Raw genomic sequence first — 12,267 nt, 5'->3', positions numbered from 1 at the left:
CACACACACACACACACACACACACACACACACACACACACACACACCTTTAGACAAAATATTATAGGCAACCAGGCTATAACTCTATGCAAAGCTATTCTAGCATATTTACACTGCTTTATTGATCTTACATACAGGCCTGCTGTTGGCCATCCAGGCACTTTGAAATAGTGGCAAAAAACAAACAAACCTACTGATAGTGTTCAATCCAATATTTAAAAGGACTGATATCTGTTGAAAATGCGTGATGAGACATCCCTGATAATGAGGTTAACATAACACCACAGATGGGGGAATGACAGAACCACTTATTCTCCCTCACTATGCATAGACCTGCATCGGATGCTTCTTCTATTACTCAACGTATGCAGTAACTGAACACATGCTTAAAACAAATAATTTACCAAATCTCCTGAGAGCCGGGTCAATGCTGTTGGGTCTGTTGGTGGCAGCCATGACGATCACATGAGCTCTTTGTTTCAGTCCGTCCATCAGAGTCAGCAGCTGGGAAACAATGCGCCTCTCCACTTCTCCGTGAGTCTAAAAACAACAACACACAGTGTTGCTAGACAATTCACATTTTAAAACCTTATCTAGACGTTAGTGTCTTAACAAGTGATCAGGATGAGTGCGACATCACAAAAAAACCAAACTAGATTTCTAGGATTACTGCTCAAAGTGAAATACCAAAACACAAAAATAAATAAAACATAAAAAGATTTTTGGTTCTATGGTCTGGAGAATGATAGCCATCTTCATTTATTAAAAAAAAAAACTCTTAAATCATGAAGAGACACAGTACTGTTATTCAGATATCCATTTAGTGTTCTTTGTTCCTGCTCACCTTCTCTCTCTTCGGAGCGATTGCATCTAGCTCATCAATAAAGATGATGGCCGGAGCATTCTTCTCTGCTTCCTCGAAGGCCTTTCTCAGGTTACTCTCGCTCTCTCCGGCCAGCTTACTCATGATCTCAGGACCTAAAGCAGAAAGACAAACATTTTCATTTCAGAGGAAACCGTGACCTCACATACCATCTTAAAATAATATGTACTGTATGAATCCCAAGATAAAAACACTACAAACTAAACACTCCAGTAATAAATGAACACACTTTAGCTAGTCCAAGACACATGCATACAGTGCATGCATGGAAAACTGAGTATTGACTATACAGTATAATTTTCCTAACTGAACTTGTATTTTAGGAGACGACACTCCTTGCAGCTAGCTAATAAGAGGTCTTCTTTTGTAAAGCTCAGCTGTTTTCAGATTGTTCTGAGGAGACGGGAGTAATTATTTAAAATAATGCAAAATTTGAGTTTTGTTGCTTATAGTATAGCCAAGCAACCACTGATAAACACTTTTTTGCTTTGTTGGGATAAGTATTTATCAGAATCTAAACCAAAAGCAACTACAAAGGAGTCTGTCAGAGACAAACCCAGTATTATCATGAAAGGGCCCGGACTAGGAATAAGTCTCTATGGCGATAAATAGGCAAGTGTTCTGACCATTAATCAGGAAGAAGAAAGCTCCGGTTTCATTGGCTACGGCTCTGGCAATCAAAGTCTTTCCGGTTCCAGGGGGTCCATATAGAAGGATTCCACGTGGGGGCTGAAAAGAGAGGAGAAAAATTAATACCGTAATGACAACACCACTACACAAACAGAGTAAGTCATACAAAACCAAATGCAGCAAACAACATACATGTGTGGTAGTGTGTTGATTTCTTGTGATTTAACACTTAGTGTGTGTGTACAGACATACATACATTATCTCAGACATGCTGTACTAAACATGGTGCAACAGCAGCATTAGTGTAGAAGACTCCTAAAGTGACTCAATAACTTCAGTTACACAGCATTATATGGCTAAAGCTAGTCAATATTTGCCAGTTATTCCTGTTTAAGTATGATTGTAGTACATTGTGTGGATACAAAAGAAATTAAGGATAGGGGCATATTTTAGATTTTTCTGTTTTAGGTTACACAGGCTCACTTTAAATGTTACAATTTGCTTGTTGCCTTACCTTGACTCCTATGGCCTTAAAAAGCGCAGGGTGTCTAAGAGGCAGCTCCACCATCTCTTTGATCTGAGCTAACTGCTTCCTCACCCCTCCGATGTCATCATAGCCCACCTCGTTCAGGGACTCTTCCTCATCCTGCGTGTTCAAACACAAGATGTTCAAATTTCAATGCCATTCATTTTTGGTAAACTTCAACCCATGCCGTGTGTGTACATGATACCCACCTCTCTCCTGATTGGCTCTCCCTCACAGTGGATGACTGTATCAGGAGCAACGATGCAGTAGGGAGAGGGGTCGGTCTCTACCACCTTGAACTCCACAGCACGCATGCCTCCTCTGACCAAGAAAATATCACCTTCACAGGGGAACAGAAAACTGTTAGTTTTCCCACTCTTGAGAGAGGTACATGTGATGCATTGAAACATTTGATCAGCCAGGGAAAATTTAATATTTGTTCCGACAATGACATTTTTTACTCACCTTTGCGGATTGGCCTGTAAGCCTCCAGGAAGTATGGCTTCAGATAGACCTCAAACAAGTTGCCAGTAATTCCTTCTACGGTGTCATCTATTGGGAGGACATGGATCCTCTTTCCATACTTCACATCAGGACATGGCTGAATGCTGAATGAGATACAAGGCTTTAGACCACTTCGCTTTTCTAAAAGGGTTGTGGAAAGACTTGAATACAAGTGTATGATTTGCCCCACCTGATGACATCACCCAGTCGGACCCTCAGATTGTTGCGGACCACCCTGTTCATGCGAACCTTCTCATCGGAACAGGTGTCATCGGACAGCACGATGCACACAGTCTCCCGCCTCTTCTTTCCCTTCATCAGCACTGTGTCTCCACGGAAGAGCTGCAGCTCATCCATCTTGGTCTTAAAGAGGCATTAAACAATGTTTTTTTATGTGCATCTCAATGTTATTACATTTAAAATATCAAGATGACAGATAGGAACTCGATTTATCACTACAAATCATAGGGTTTAGAATTTGTAGATATATTAGCCATTCATGAAGTTCTGAATGTCTACCTGAGAGAGAGAGACCACACTGTTGTCTTCATTGATGGATTCATCAACAATCAGTCTGTTGGGTCTGGTCTTTTGTTTCAGAATTGCAGTGGCTAGATCATCATTTTTGGATCTATATAGAAAAACAGATTTAAAAAAAGTTTTAGGTCAAACAAAAGAACTATTATTCTGCAACTTCAAGTTCTCATGCAGGTCCTACAATAACCCAACTCAAGTTAGTAAGCAATTGTGTAATAGAAAATGTGGACAGAAAACTATTAACATCACGATACCACAGCAAATAAATGATAGGTTTCATAACTTCATTGAAAATGCCTATGGTAAACCAGGCACCTGAGGTGCTCTGGGCTAGTTTTCTGGTACATCTGTGGGGAATTGGAAACCCATTCTGGTTTAACTTCCCATGCAGGACAGCTTTCTGTGCTGAGGTATCAATGTCTGAACTCTTAAACCATACGAGTTCTAAATGTATCATTACTGGTATCATGTTGAACCCAATATCAAACAGTGTCTGAGGAGAGATCATGTACACTTGGCATGAGTACAGTTTGTGTATTAAATTGGTAGTTGTGATTTGGCTATAAGAGCACACCTAGGAGTAAGAACTGCATTAAATTATAAACGACATGAGGTATTAGTCAATTCTAGAAACTCAATATTCTAGTGTGTGTATATGTCCCAACATTATTATGAATAACAGTAACTAAGAATAAGCAATTATGTATTGCAGTTATCGTACTTGTCACCAGATCGTTCACACAACTCGCCAATAACCATGAATAATTGTTACCTACGAATAATACGTACAGTCGTGAGGTACATTAAAAATAAAGTCAAAAAAATAACGGGTAGTCGACGTTAAGTTTGAAATGGCCAAATGTTTCCAGAAGATTCTAGGGCCGGTTTTGTAGTTTCTCTTTCATGTTGTTAGCGTGCTAATGCTAGCCGCAAAGCTAACTGACTGGCGAGCATGCGAGCCCAGATGACACAGCAAAAGAATTGGGAAAAAAAAAAAACTTTATTAGCTAACGTTAGCTCGGTCCGGTTAAAACAGACTAGCGTCACAAATCAATCGTGACTTAAGATACAATAGCGCCAGAGTCACATGAGCTACGTGGATGATGAAATGTTTTATTTCACGACCGTTAAGCTAATGTCAAAATAGAGGCCAAGTAAATATAATTTAGAATGAAAAGCCGAACCCCGTTAGCCTGCTAGCTCTGGTGTAGAGTGGCTACAGACAGCGCACCATGATCTGGATGACTGGCGTTAATGTTCTTTCGTGTAACCGTTGGCCTATTACCAACATGTATTATATGTACTCATTAGATTTCTATCGTTATTTGTTCCATTTACAATTTGAAACCAGCTCTGAAGACGGGCCATTAGCCGGCGGATAGGCCAACTTGTCGGTGTGATGGCTTTGGCCTTGACAGTGTTGCTAAGCTAACGTTAGCATTCAAACACGACAGCGATGACTGCGCTTTGTCAAGTCGCTGTCCCACAGCTGGCTAATTTAATACCATTAGCTGACCAACAACAACCGTGTGGATGGTAACTGTCAACAGTTCGTCGGGATAACGAACAACTGTTAGTGGATTTGCATTGTTAGGTTATACAACCCACGGATAGAAGTGCGGAGGCTGGAGTAACTGACCCCATTAGCTCTCATGCCAGCAAACCAAGTAACCTAACGTATTAGCAATCGCGCTAACTTTTATAAACTAACGTATTCCGTTCTGCCGTTAGCCATTTAGAAGGCATTTACTGGTGGCCATTGTTCAGAAATCCGCATTTTAATAGGAAGGAAATATGTTTTTACTTACTCCCCTCCCGAAGCCATGGTCATCCACCTGGATTACTAGTAATAAATAAAGAAATTCTAGCTAAATGTTTAAGAGGCTTAGCCGGTTGACGTTACTGAACGTTCCCTGTGATTTCACACGAAAGAAGCAGTTTCCGTGCCCTTCTTTACAATTATACCATGAGCTGGACGAATCCGGCCTTCTGATTGGCTGAAGGTTGGCCATCAGTTTCGGCAACCAATGAAAGAATCTCGAGTCTCACGTCATCGAGAATATTTTGGCAATTTGGCCAGTTATAAAGTAGTGGGCGGTTCGTATTTTCAACAACGTCTCTCTTATTGGTAATTTAAGCCTGTCACCAAATTTATGTCATCCAATACATTTGCACCGCGTTGTTGTTAAAGCGTCGTATAAACATGAAATTAGTCGTTTACTCTTGATCGTAACAGTACATGTGTGTAAAGACAGTGCACATTAATTGGTGCGTTATATTAGTCGGAGCATTCCATACAATCGACACATCGATATAAATCGGCATTTTTGAGCAGTATCACAGTTTATGGTATGTATCTTCTGAGGTACAAAGTATTGTGCATTATCTTGAAAAATATAATCATTTATTGACGTTAAAGTCTTGATTACTCTTGCCTGGCCAAAATACACATTTTATCTCCTACAAGCCAGACCCTCAGTGACCAAAATACAATTTGTCAACTAATCTTCATTTTATGCATAAACCAGCTAGGTTTACCACCCACACTGTGCTCAGTCTCAAACACTGTAAGCCCTTTCAAGATGCTTTATTTTACTGTCCCAGTAGATACACGTTTGTCGTGTGTATGGGTTTCAGTTCACAGGCCAGAGAAAGTGGATCCTGTTCTGTAAGTGATAGGGTATTCTTCTTTTGTCTTTCTAGGCTGACAAGGTAGGACGTAGTTCCTGTATTCTGCAGTGCAGCTCCGTGGAGTCCAACAGAGGGCCCGACTGAGGTTCCCGTAGGTACACCGACAGACTCCTGCAAAACATATACCAGTTAGAAGGAGCATCAACATCACAGCATAGTCAATGTTAAAAGAGATTGATAGCGGCTTAATTTTTGACACTTTGAAATATATCCTGTTCTAGTATCTTAAATCAGCACCTTATCAGATTGTATCTAGATCCAAATGGGACAGACTCCAGTTCATATGTGGCATCAGAATGCAATTCAAATGCATTTGGTATAACAACTTGTAATCAGGTCTTGTAAGTGTGTCCTTAGCTGAAGAAAGAAAATGCACATTGGCACATGGCAACCATGACCAAACAGCTAGTGAAAATTAAAGTAATCCCTCTGTGATGCATCAACCTACAGTTAAAGTCTCTAATGTGTTCTTATGAATATATATTGTAGGTAATTTATCAATCTGTACAGTGGAATATGGTAAACAACCACCACAAATCATGCATTTTGGTTGTAAGATTTTAAAGTTGTCTAACTACTAACTAATTGATTAAAACAAAAGAACTGTTTTAGTTCTGTTGATGCACATTAATTTGAGCAAAAACATCTTAAGTGTGGTTGGAGATGCATCTGTGTTCACCCCACTCTACACAGTGCATGGTCACATGGGACTGTCTCCGAGTGTGGTTACAATAAAATCCCACAACCCCACAGTGACTCACACCTATATTTAGAGCTGTACAAGTGTAACCAGGTCCCCAGAGATGCATTTTGTGTGTACAAGTGTGAAGTGTGCACATACTATATGACATACTGCACACTATAAGCCACAATCTTAGCAAAGACAGTGAATATAACAATGACAATGTCTTACTGTACTGAGGATTGTGGGGTGAAGCTCCAGGTCTTTTCCCAACAAGCTACTGCCTCCCGTCTCCTGCCAAGCCTCCACAGCACCTCACCACACCACAGCCCTGCACCTGTACACTCTGAGACAGGACATACAGCGTTAATACATGTTCTCACAAAGGACCACGCAAACCAAATACAGATTAACTACGGTTCTTGGCTCATACATGTGCAGGACTGTAGGTGTTGTGTGTAAAAACCTCAAAGATAAGATGTAAAGATTGTAGATTAAGTTAACATCTATCAACCATCTGCTCCTCGTAAGAGAACAGAGAAGATTTGTGGAAAATGAGTTTCACTTTCCTTCAGACCCTTACGCTGTACTGTCATTACCAACACATTTAGAACAGACATTGTACAGATAAACACTGTTCAAATGGTAGTTCATAAAGTATAGGCCTACAGTGCATGTGACTGACCTTAACTTGCTTCTGCCCTAGTGCATTGACATTAACACTGTTTTATTATAGGTTAGGTTACAGCTGTGGCTTTTACCTGGGAATGCCTGCATGCTGAGCTGCAGGTCTCTCAGTGCCTCTCTGTTTTGGTCTATCTGGGTGAAGCTGATGCCTCTACCAGCTAGCGAAAGCCCCTTTAACCTCTGGAGGATAAACAGATCTGTTCCCTGCATGCCCACCATGTCTGCACTGGGGATCTGTGGTTGGCAACCTGTAATTAAACAAACAGACTAAAATGTAAGAGTAGCTGCAGGGCAGGGATACTGAACTTTGGCAAAATGACAGGGGGCCAGGGGCCAGTTAATAAACACATAACAGACATTCATTGCTTAGCCCGGACCATAAACAAGCTATTAGTCTATTGTGATCCTTTTGTATGCAGTCTGGCACCTTATTTACATTAAAAGTTAAAAAGAAATCCCCATTGCTTATTAGTTTGTATTCATTGTGACTTAGAAAATAGTCAGCGGGCCATCCAGCACCCTATCTGGCCCGCAAGCCGCAAGTAGAGTATCACTGCTGCAGGGTGTGTAAAAAGGAACACTTCTCTCCAAAGTATCAAAAAAAGTCAGTAAAGTACTCACCTCTCTTTTTAAAATGCACCTTCACCAGCAGGTTGAAACACCTGTAATGCAGAGCACAATCTTATGTGTCTGGCTTTATTTCTGTCATCAGGAATTATTCAGGAATCATAAGCTACTTCATTTGACAGACCTTGTGTAGTGAGTCACAGCTTGTTTCCAGTCCCTCAGGTGAGTGTGGCAATGACCCTGGAGGAGGTAGGCAGCACCCACCCAGAGTAGCATCCCCACCCTATCTTCACCCTCTGCACACAGAGTCCCGGTCTCAGCCTCACACTTCTCCTCCGGCTCTTCCAGCACCACCTTCCCTGGCAGCAGCTCCAGTGACGTAGTGATGACTTCATCGCACAGCGCCATGCAATCAGCGGGCCGCCGGGCCATGAGCAAGGCGGCGCCGGCCTGCAGGTAAAGCTCAGGCAACTTGGGGAGGGGAGGGCCCTCAGCATGCACCTGAGACAGAGGCGTGGAGCACACGGATGTCAATAAGGTATTCTTCTGTGGGACAAACACATTATGACTTCTCAAAAATGAGCACATAGCACGCATATATAAAGATATATTAAATTATCCAAAGCTCATTGTTAAATTATGTTGCGTGTCTGTTTTCAGTCTCACTCCATGTTGATCTTCTGAGTGAAGAGCAGCCAGCAGGTCCAAATAACATTCCACACCCTCTGACACCCTGAAAGAAAAAGCACCCATTTAACAACTACAATGTGCACTTTGTGTCTATTACTCTCATCTCCATCTCCGTCTTCTGGGTTTCAGCAGTGGGTGAGGTGCCAGTAACAGACCTTTCTTCTCACCTCTCATGGAGCACACACTTCAGGGCCAGACTGTGAAGGACGGAGAGGGCAGAGGGAACTGAGAGCAGGCTGCTCAGGGATTGGCTGCGCAGCAGTAAGGACGGGGGGAGGAGATGAGCACCAGCCAGAGCAGGCTCTGTGGCAGAGGGCAACATTAAAGTCTGTGGGACAACAGAGCACTCACATGAATATGTGTGTCAGTGTCCCCAATAAACATTTTGGCTCACCTCCTAAGAGCTATTCCACCACAACAGGCAGAGAATATTTTTAACTATAATGTATCTAATTCTACAAGACAAACATTTAGACATATACAGGCATTCTGCATCTTTTTTTGCTTTCCCTGTATCTACTGATTACTTGTGGTACTCACAGAGTGCAGCAAGCGAAGAGCTTGTATCTCAGCCTGTGTGTTGCCAAGCTGTCGGTAAATAAGCATGCTCTGGTACAGAGCACACACACACCGGGAGTCTGTCTCCAGTGCCATCCTGTAACACTGCAAGGCCATCTGAGGGCGGCTCTGGAGACAAATACAAACACACATTCTCACTCCATGCAAATGCTCAAATCTGTTATGCCAATGAATAATAGAAGTTCATGTTTTGTCTCTGTTCTTTTTGTCTAGACTCTGTCTGCATGTGTACCATATGGGCAAGGCAAGAGCCTGAGAGGAGGTGTGTGTATGCTATTAGAGTTCTGGGAGCAGGCAGGGCGGAAGCGGTCTGCAGACCAGACAGTGCTTCTGAACTCTGGCCCTCACTCAATCTTTCTGCACCTTAATAAAACATAGAGGACAGCAGAAAAAACAAGATCAATTGCTAAATAATACAAACGAAAGGAGTCAGATAAAATGGTGCCTGTGTTGTGTTTATGTGCCTCATTTCTCTCTTGGTGGCACAAGTGCAAAAAAGTGAATAGAATACAAGGTGAGATATGTATTTAGAATGCACAGTGCAAAAATATATAATACATTAATCAGGTCATAGCAAACTGTATCTTTTCCCTCAATATGTGTGAATGTAAAACATGAATGTTGCTGACCTTGGGCAATGAAAGTACAGATCTTCAACAATTCGATAAGCCTTCTTTGGTCCATCACCAGTAGAGGAATGTCAGAGGACTTTCTCCTTGACGCGCTCCTCTCCTCCTCCCAAACTCCAGTAGAGAGTGTCTCAAACACAGAGAGCAGCTCATCCTGCATCACAGGAAATAATAGAGTATAGTTTTACAGTATCCCACACATTTTGGGACTGGACACTGTTGCATGCCGGCAAATATACATTTTGCTGGCAGAGACGGGAAAAGAGATATTGGGGGGAAATTGCATTGCCCTGAAGAAAGTTTGCATTTTGTAATGTGTTTCTTCAAACAAACAAAAGCATAACATATTCAATGCATTTGTGGGATTGGAATATAAATGCTAACTGGTAAATAGTACCAACTACACTTGATGGTAGTTGGTATGAGGCATTTGTCTCATAAATAACAAAGGTTCATGAGATGTAGAGGAAGATGACATCATGGCCTGAACACCAACATGATGAGTAGACTAGCTTTTACATTTATACATAGTATACATGGAGCATATTCATATCACACGGCCTTCTCACTTCATCACAAACAAAACATGGTGGAGTTCACTTGGAATCTGACTGTTAACTGAGATCCTGTTGTAGGAGGACTAAGTACAGTGGTTTGGTCCACACTGGACAGATCACAGCCACCTCATCGGCCTAAACAGAAAAAGTTCCTTTAAACCACACCAAATAATTAAGAAGGGAACAAACAAGATCTTACTTGAAATCCCTGTATAGTTTTCAGCTGGCAGGTGGCCAGCCATATGGCCCACTGCAGACAGAGAAGGTACAGTACGCGGGGCTTCAAAGCTGTGTTTCCCACTGATTTGAGAGCTGTTCTCCAAAAAACATGAGGGTCTGAAGCAGCAGGGTCATCTTCTGTCATCTGTAGAACTGCAGGGGACAAGAGCAAGGCTGGTAAAGTCAGAGTTGAGCAACCCTTCAAATTAATATAAAACTGGATGTATGACGTAAGTTCCTGTGTCATCTACATCTACGGTCCTCGTCCTACCTCTCTCTGTGGCTCGTGTGAGGAGCAGCTCCGCTTCTGAGAACTGAGACTGAGCAATGGAGCACACACAGGCATTGTACACCACGGTCAGCTCCAACTGTGTGTGATCTGCAATAGGAGGGATACCTGCAGGAGAGGGACATGGGGAAAGGAAAGGAGGGGGATAAACGACGCATAAAGGTAACAGCTGAGCTCTCTGCCCAAGGTAAGCCTTATCACATGACCTCTGAGTGTGGCTACAATCAAATCCCACGACCCCAAAGTGGGTTTCGGGCACATTCACACATGCCTGTGAGCATTATGAAGGAGATGGAGCACCTTGGATTTTCCTTAAAAGTTTGTGAAACTCAGAGGAACACCATATCAGACGGCTGTGGTTCTGGCTCTGGTCTCGGGTTAATGCATCTCCTCCTCCTTCTAGCTGCTGAAACAATGACGTGAAAGCAAACTTTACTGTAAGTACAAATAAGAGGTACTCATACTTTAATGGAGTATGTACTTCATATTGCTACTACACTAGAATTTAGAGGGAGTACTTTTTACTCCATAACACCTATTAGATAACATTTTAAGTTACCTCTCAAAAAATACTGTACATGTGATCAGTATTTAATTAATGCATATAGTTAGCATTACCCAACAGTATATAAATGAGTTAAAATGAGCTCCTCCTACAACATTAGAATACTGCTTTCATGTTAATACATCCGTAATAATAATAATAATAATAATGAAATACCATGTGATATTCATCTGTGATGTTATTTGTTCAGCTAAAGTAATGAATACACCAAACAAGTGGAAGACAGTCTGTTAATAGAAATTTCCCCCAAAAAGACATATTAGGCAGTAACGTTATGTCACTAGAAACCAGAACGTTACGTGACGTTATCAAGGATTACACGGTGCTTTTATAATCTATTATCAAGCATAAACAGATTTATATAACGCTAAATGAACGTTACAGTAGGCTATGTATTAATGTTGTAGAGGCTAACGTTAAAACACTTCCTACCTTCCACTTGTTCACCACCTCGTTGTTCTCCTGGCTCCAGCTGTCTAATAAACACAGTGGTTGATGCATTTTATTTGACCTTGTATCGCTGTTTTGAGGAAAAAGTTGGTGGTGTTTGGTTTGAACTTTCCCTCGTTGGGTCAAAGGGGAGCTGGCTCACACAGGAAGTAAACATGAGGGAGTTTAGTGCAGTGCACTGGGGCGGTGCTGCCCCCTGTGGACAAACCAGGGAATTACACCAGCAGTCTGCTAACTGTCCAGCAGGTGGTGCTGTGACAGAGCCAAGTTCACTCGTGTTCAATTTTAGGATTTAGTTTTTACAGCCATCAAACTGAGAAGTGCTTCTGCGGTTTGTGTTTGGTGATTAGCGTTGTAGCCCTTAAAATAAACATACAGACACACTCTGTATGCACCATCTTAATGTGTTCAGCACAAAGCAAGTGAACACATGCCAAGACCGTAATTGTATTGCAGCTGAGTCATCCCTAAGACTGCCAGGACAGCCATTTTTCTAGTTGTCCCTCCCAAGGTGACTCCCTCTTTTCTCACGCAATTCCAGTCCTCTCCTTTTATCCCTCTATTATCCCTGTTGACTGCAAC

At 41.9% G+C, this 12,267-nt stretch overlaps 2 protein-coding genes across 3 annotated transcripts in view; both read right to left on the bottom strand.

Moving 5' to 3' along the window:
- The window catches only part of vcp (valosin containing protein), a 9,042-nt gene extending 3,428 nt beyond the window's left edge, over positions 1 to 5,614 (bottom strand). Inside the window, exons 1-9 of the mRNA XM_031856336.1 lie at positions 4,889 to 5,614; positions 3,063 to 3,174; positions 2,734 to 2,906; positions 2,505 to 2,647; positions 2,249 to 2,379; positions 2,028 to 2,159; positions 1,510 to 1,612; positions 845 to 978; positions 405 to 540 (exon numbers count right to left, since the gene is read on the bottom strand). Coding sequence (XP_031712196.1) covers positions 405 to 540; positions 845 to 978; positions 1,510 to 1,612; positions 2,028 to 2,159; positions 2,249 to 2,379; positions 2,505 to 2,647; positions 2,734 to 2,906; positions 3,063 to 3,174; positions 4,889 to 4,911 — 1,087 coding nt within the window. The 5' untranslated portion in view covers positions 4,912 to 5,614. The remainder of the gene's footprint in view (positions 1 to 404; positions 541 to 844; positions 979 to 1,509; positions 1,613 to 2,027; positions 2,160 to 2,248; positions 2,380 to 2,504; positions 2,648 to 2,733; positions 2,907 to 3,062; positions 3,175 to 4,888) is intronic.
- Positions 5,615 to 5,698: 84 nt separating this feature from the next.
- Positions 5,699 to 12,003, bottom strand: fancg (FA complementation group G). 2 transcript variants are annotated; one of them, XM_031856337.1, is made up of 14 exons: positions 11,668 to 12,003; positions 10,971 to 11,076; positions 10,653 to 10,778; positions 10,362 to 10,534; positions 9,606 to 9,759; positions 9,209 to 9,339; positions 8,938 to 9,084; positions 8,565 to 8,725; positions 8,374 to 8,440; positions 7,892 to 8,208; positions 7,762 to 7,802; positions 7,215 to 7,388; positions 6,685 to 6,799; positions 5,699 to 5,882 (listed from the first exon to the last, which is right to left on the bottom strand). In XM_031856337.1, exons 1-14 carry the CDS (start codon positions 11,734 to 11,736, stop codon positions 5,780 to 5,782), a joined length of 1,884 nt encoding a protein of 627 aa, XP_031712197.1. In that variant the 5' UTR covers positions 11,737 to 12,003; the 3' UTR covers positions 5,699 to 5,779. The 2 variants fall into 2 exon arrangements, with proteins under 2 accessions (XP_031712197.1, XP_031712198.1); XM_031856338.1 differs by having other exon boundaries at positions 10,971 to 11,073; positions 11,668 to 11,799.
- Between the last annotated feature and the right edge of the window lie 264 nt (positions 12,004 to 12,267).

Source organism: Anarrhichthys ocellatus, unplaced genomic scaffold (assembly GCF_004355925.1).
Source record: "Anarrhichthys ocellatus isolate YVR2014 unplaced genomic scaffold, GSC_Weel_1.0 scaffold17, whole genome shotgun sequence".
NCBI classification, from domain to species: domain Eukaryota; kingdom Metazoa; phylum Chordata; class Actinopteri; order Perciformes; family Anarhichadidae; genus Anarrhichthys; species Anarrhichthys ocellatus.
Note: the sequence above shows the minus strand (reverse complement) of the source record. Positions and strands in the feature narration are given on the sequence as shown.

Coding starts and splice junctions, on each gene's coding strand:
- fancg (XM_031856337.1), bottom strand. CDS start 11,736: ATGCATCAACCACTGTGTTTATTAGACAGCTGGAGCCAGGAGAACAAC. Junction 11,077..11,667: donor AGGTGGTGAACAAGTGGAAG/GTAGGAAGTGTT, acceptor TCATTGTTTCAG/CAGCTAGAAGGAGGAGGAGA. Junction 9,085..9,208: donor GCTCTTGCCTTGCCCATATG/GTACACATGCAG, acceptor ATTTGTCTCCAG/AGCCGCCCTCAGATGGCCTT.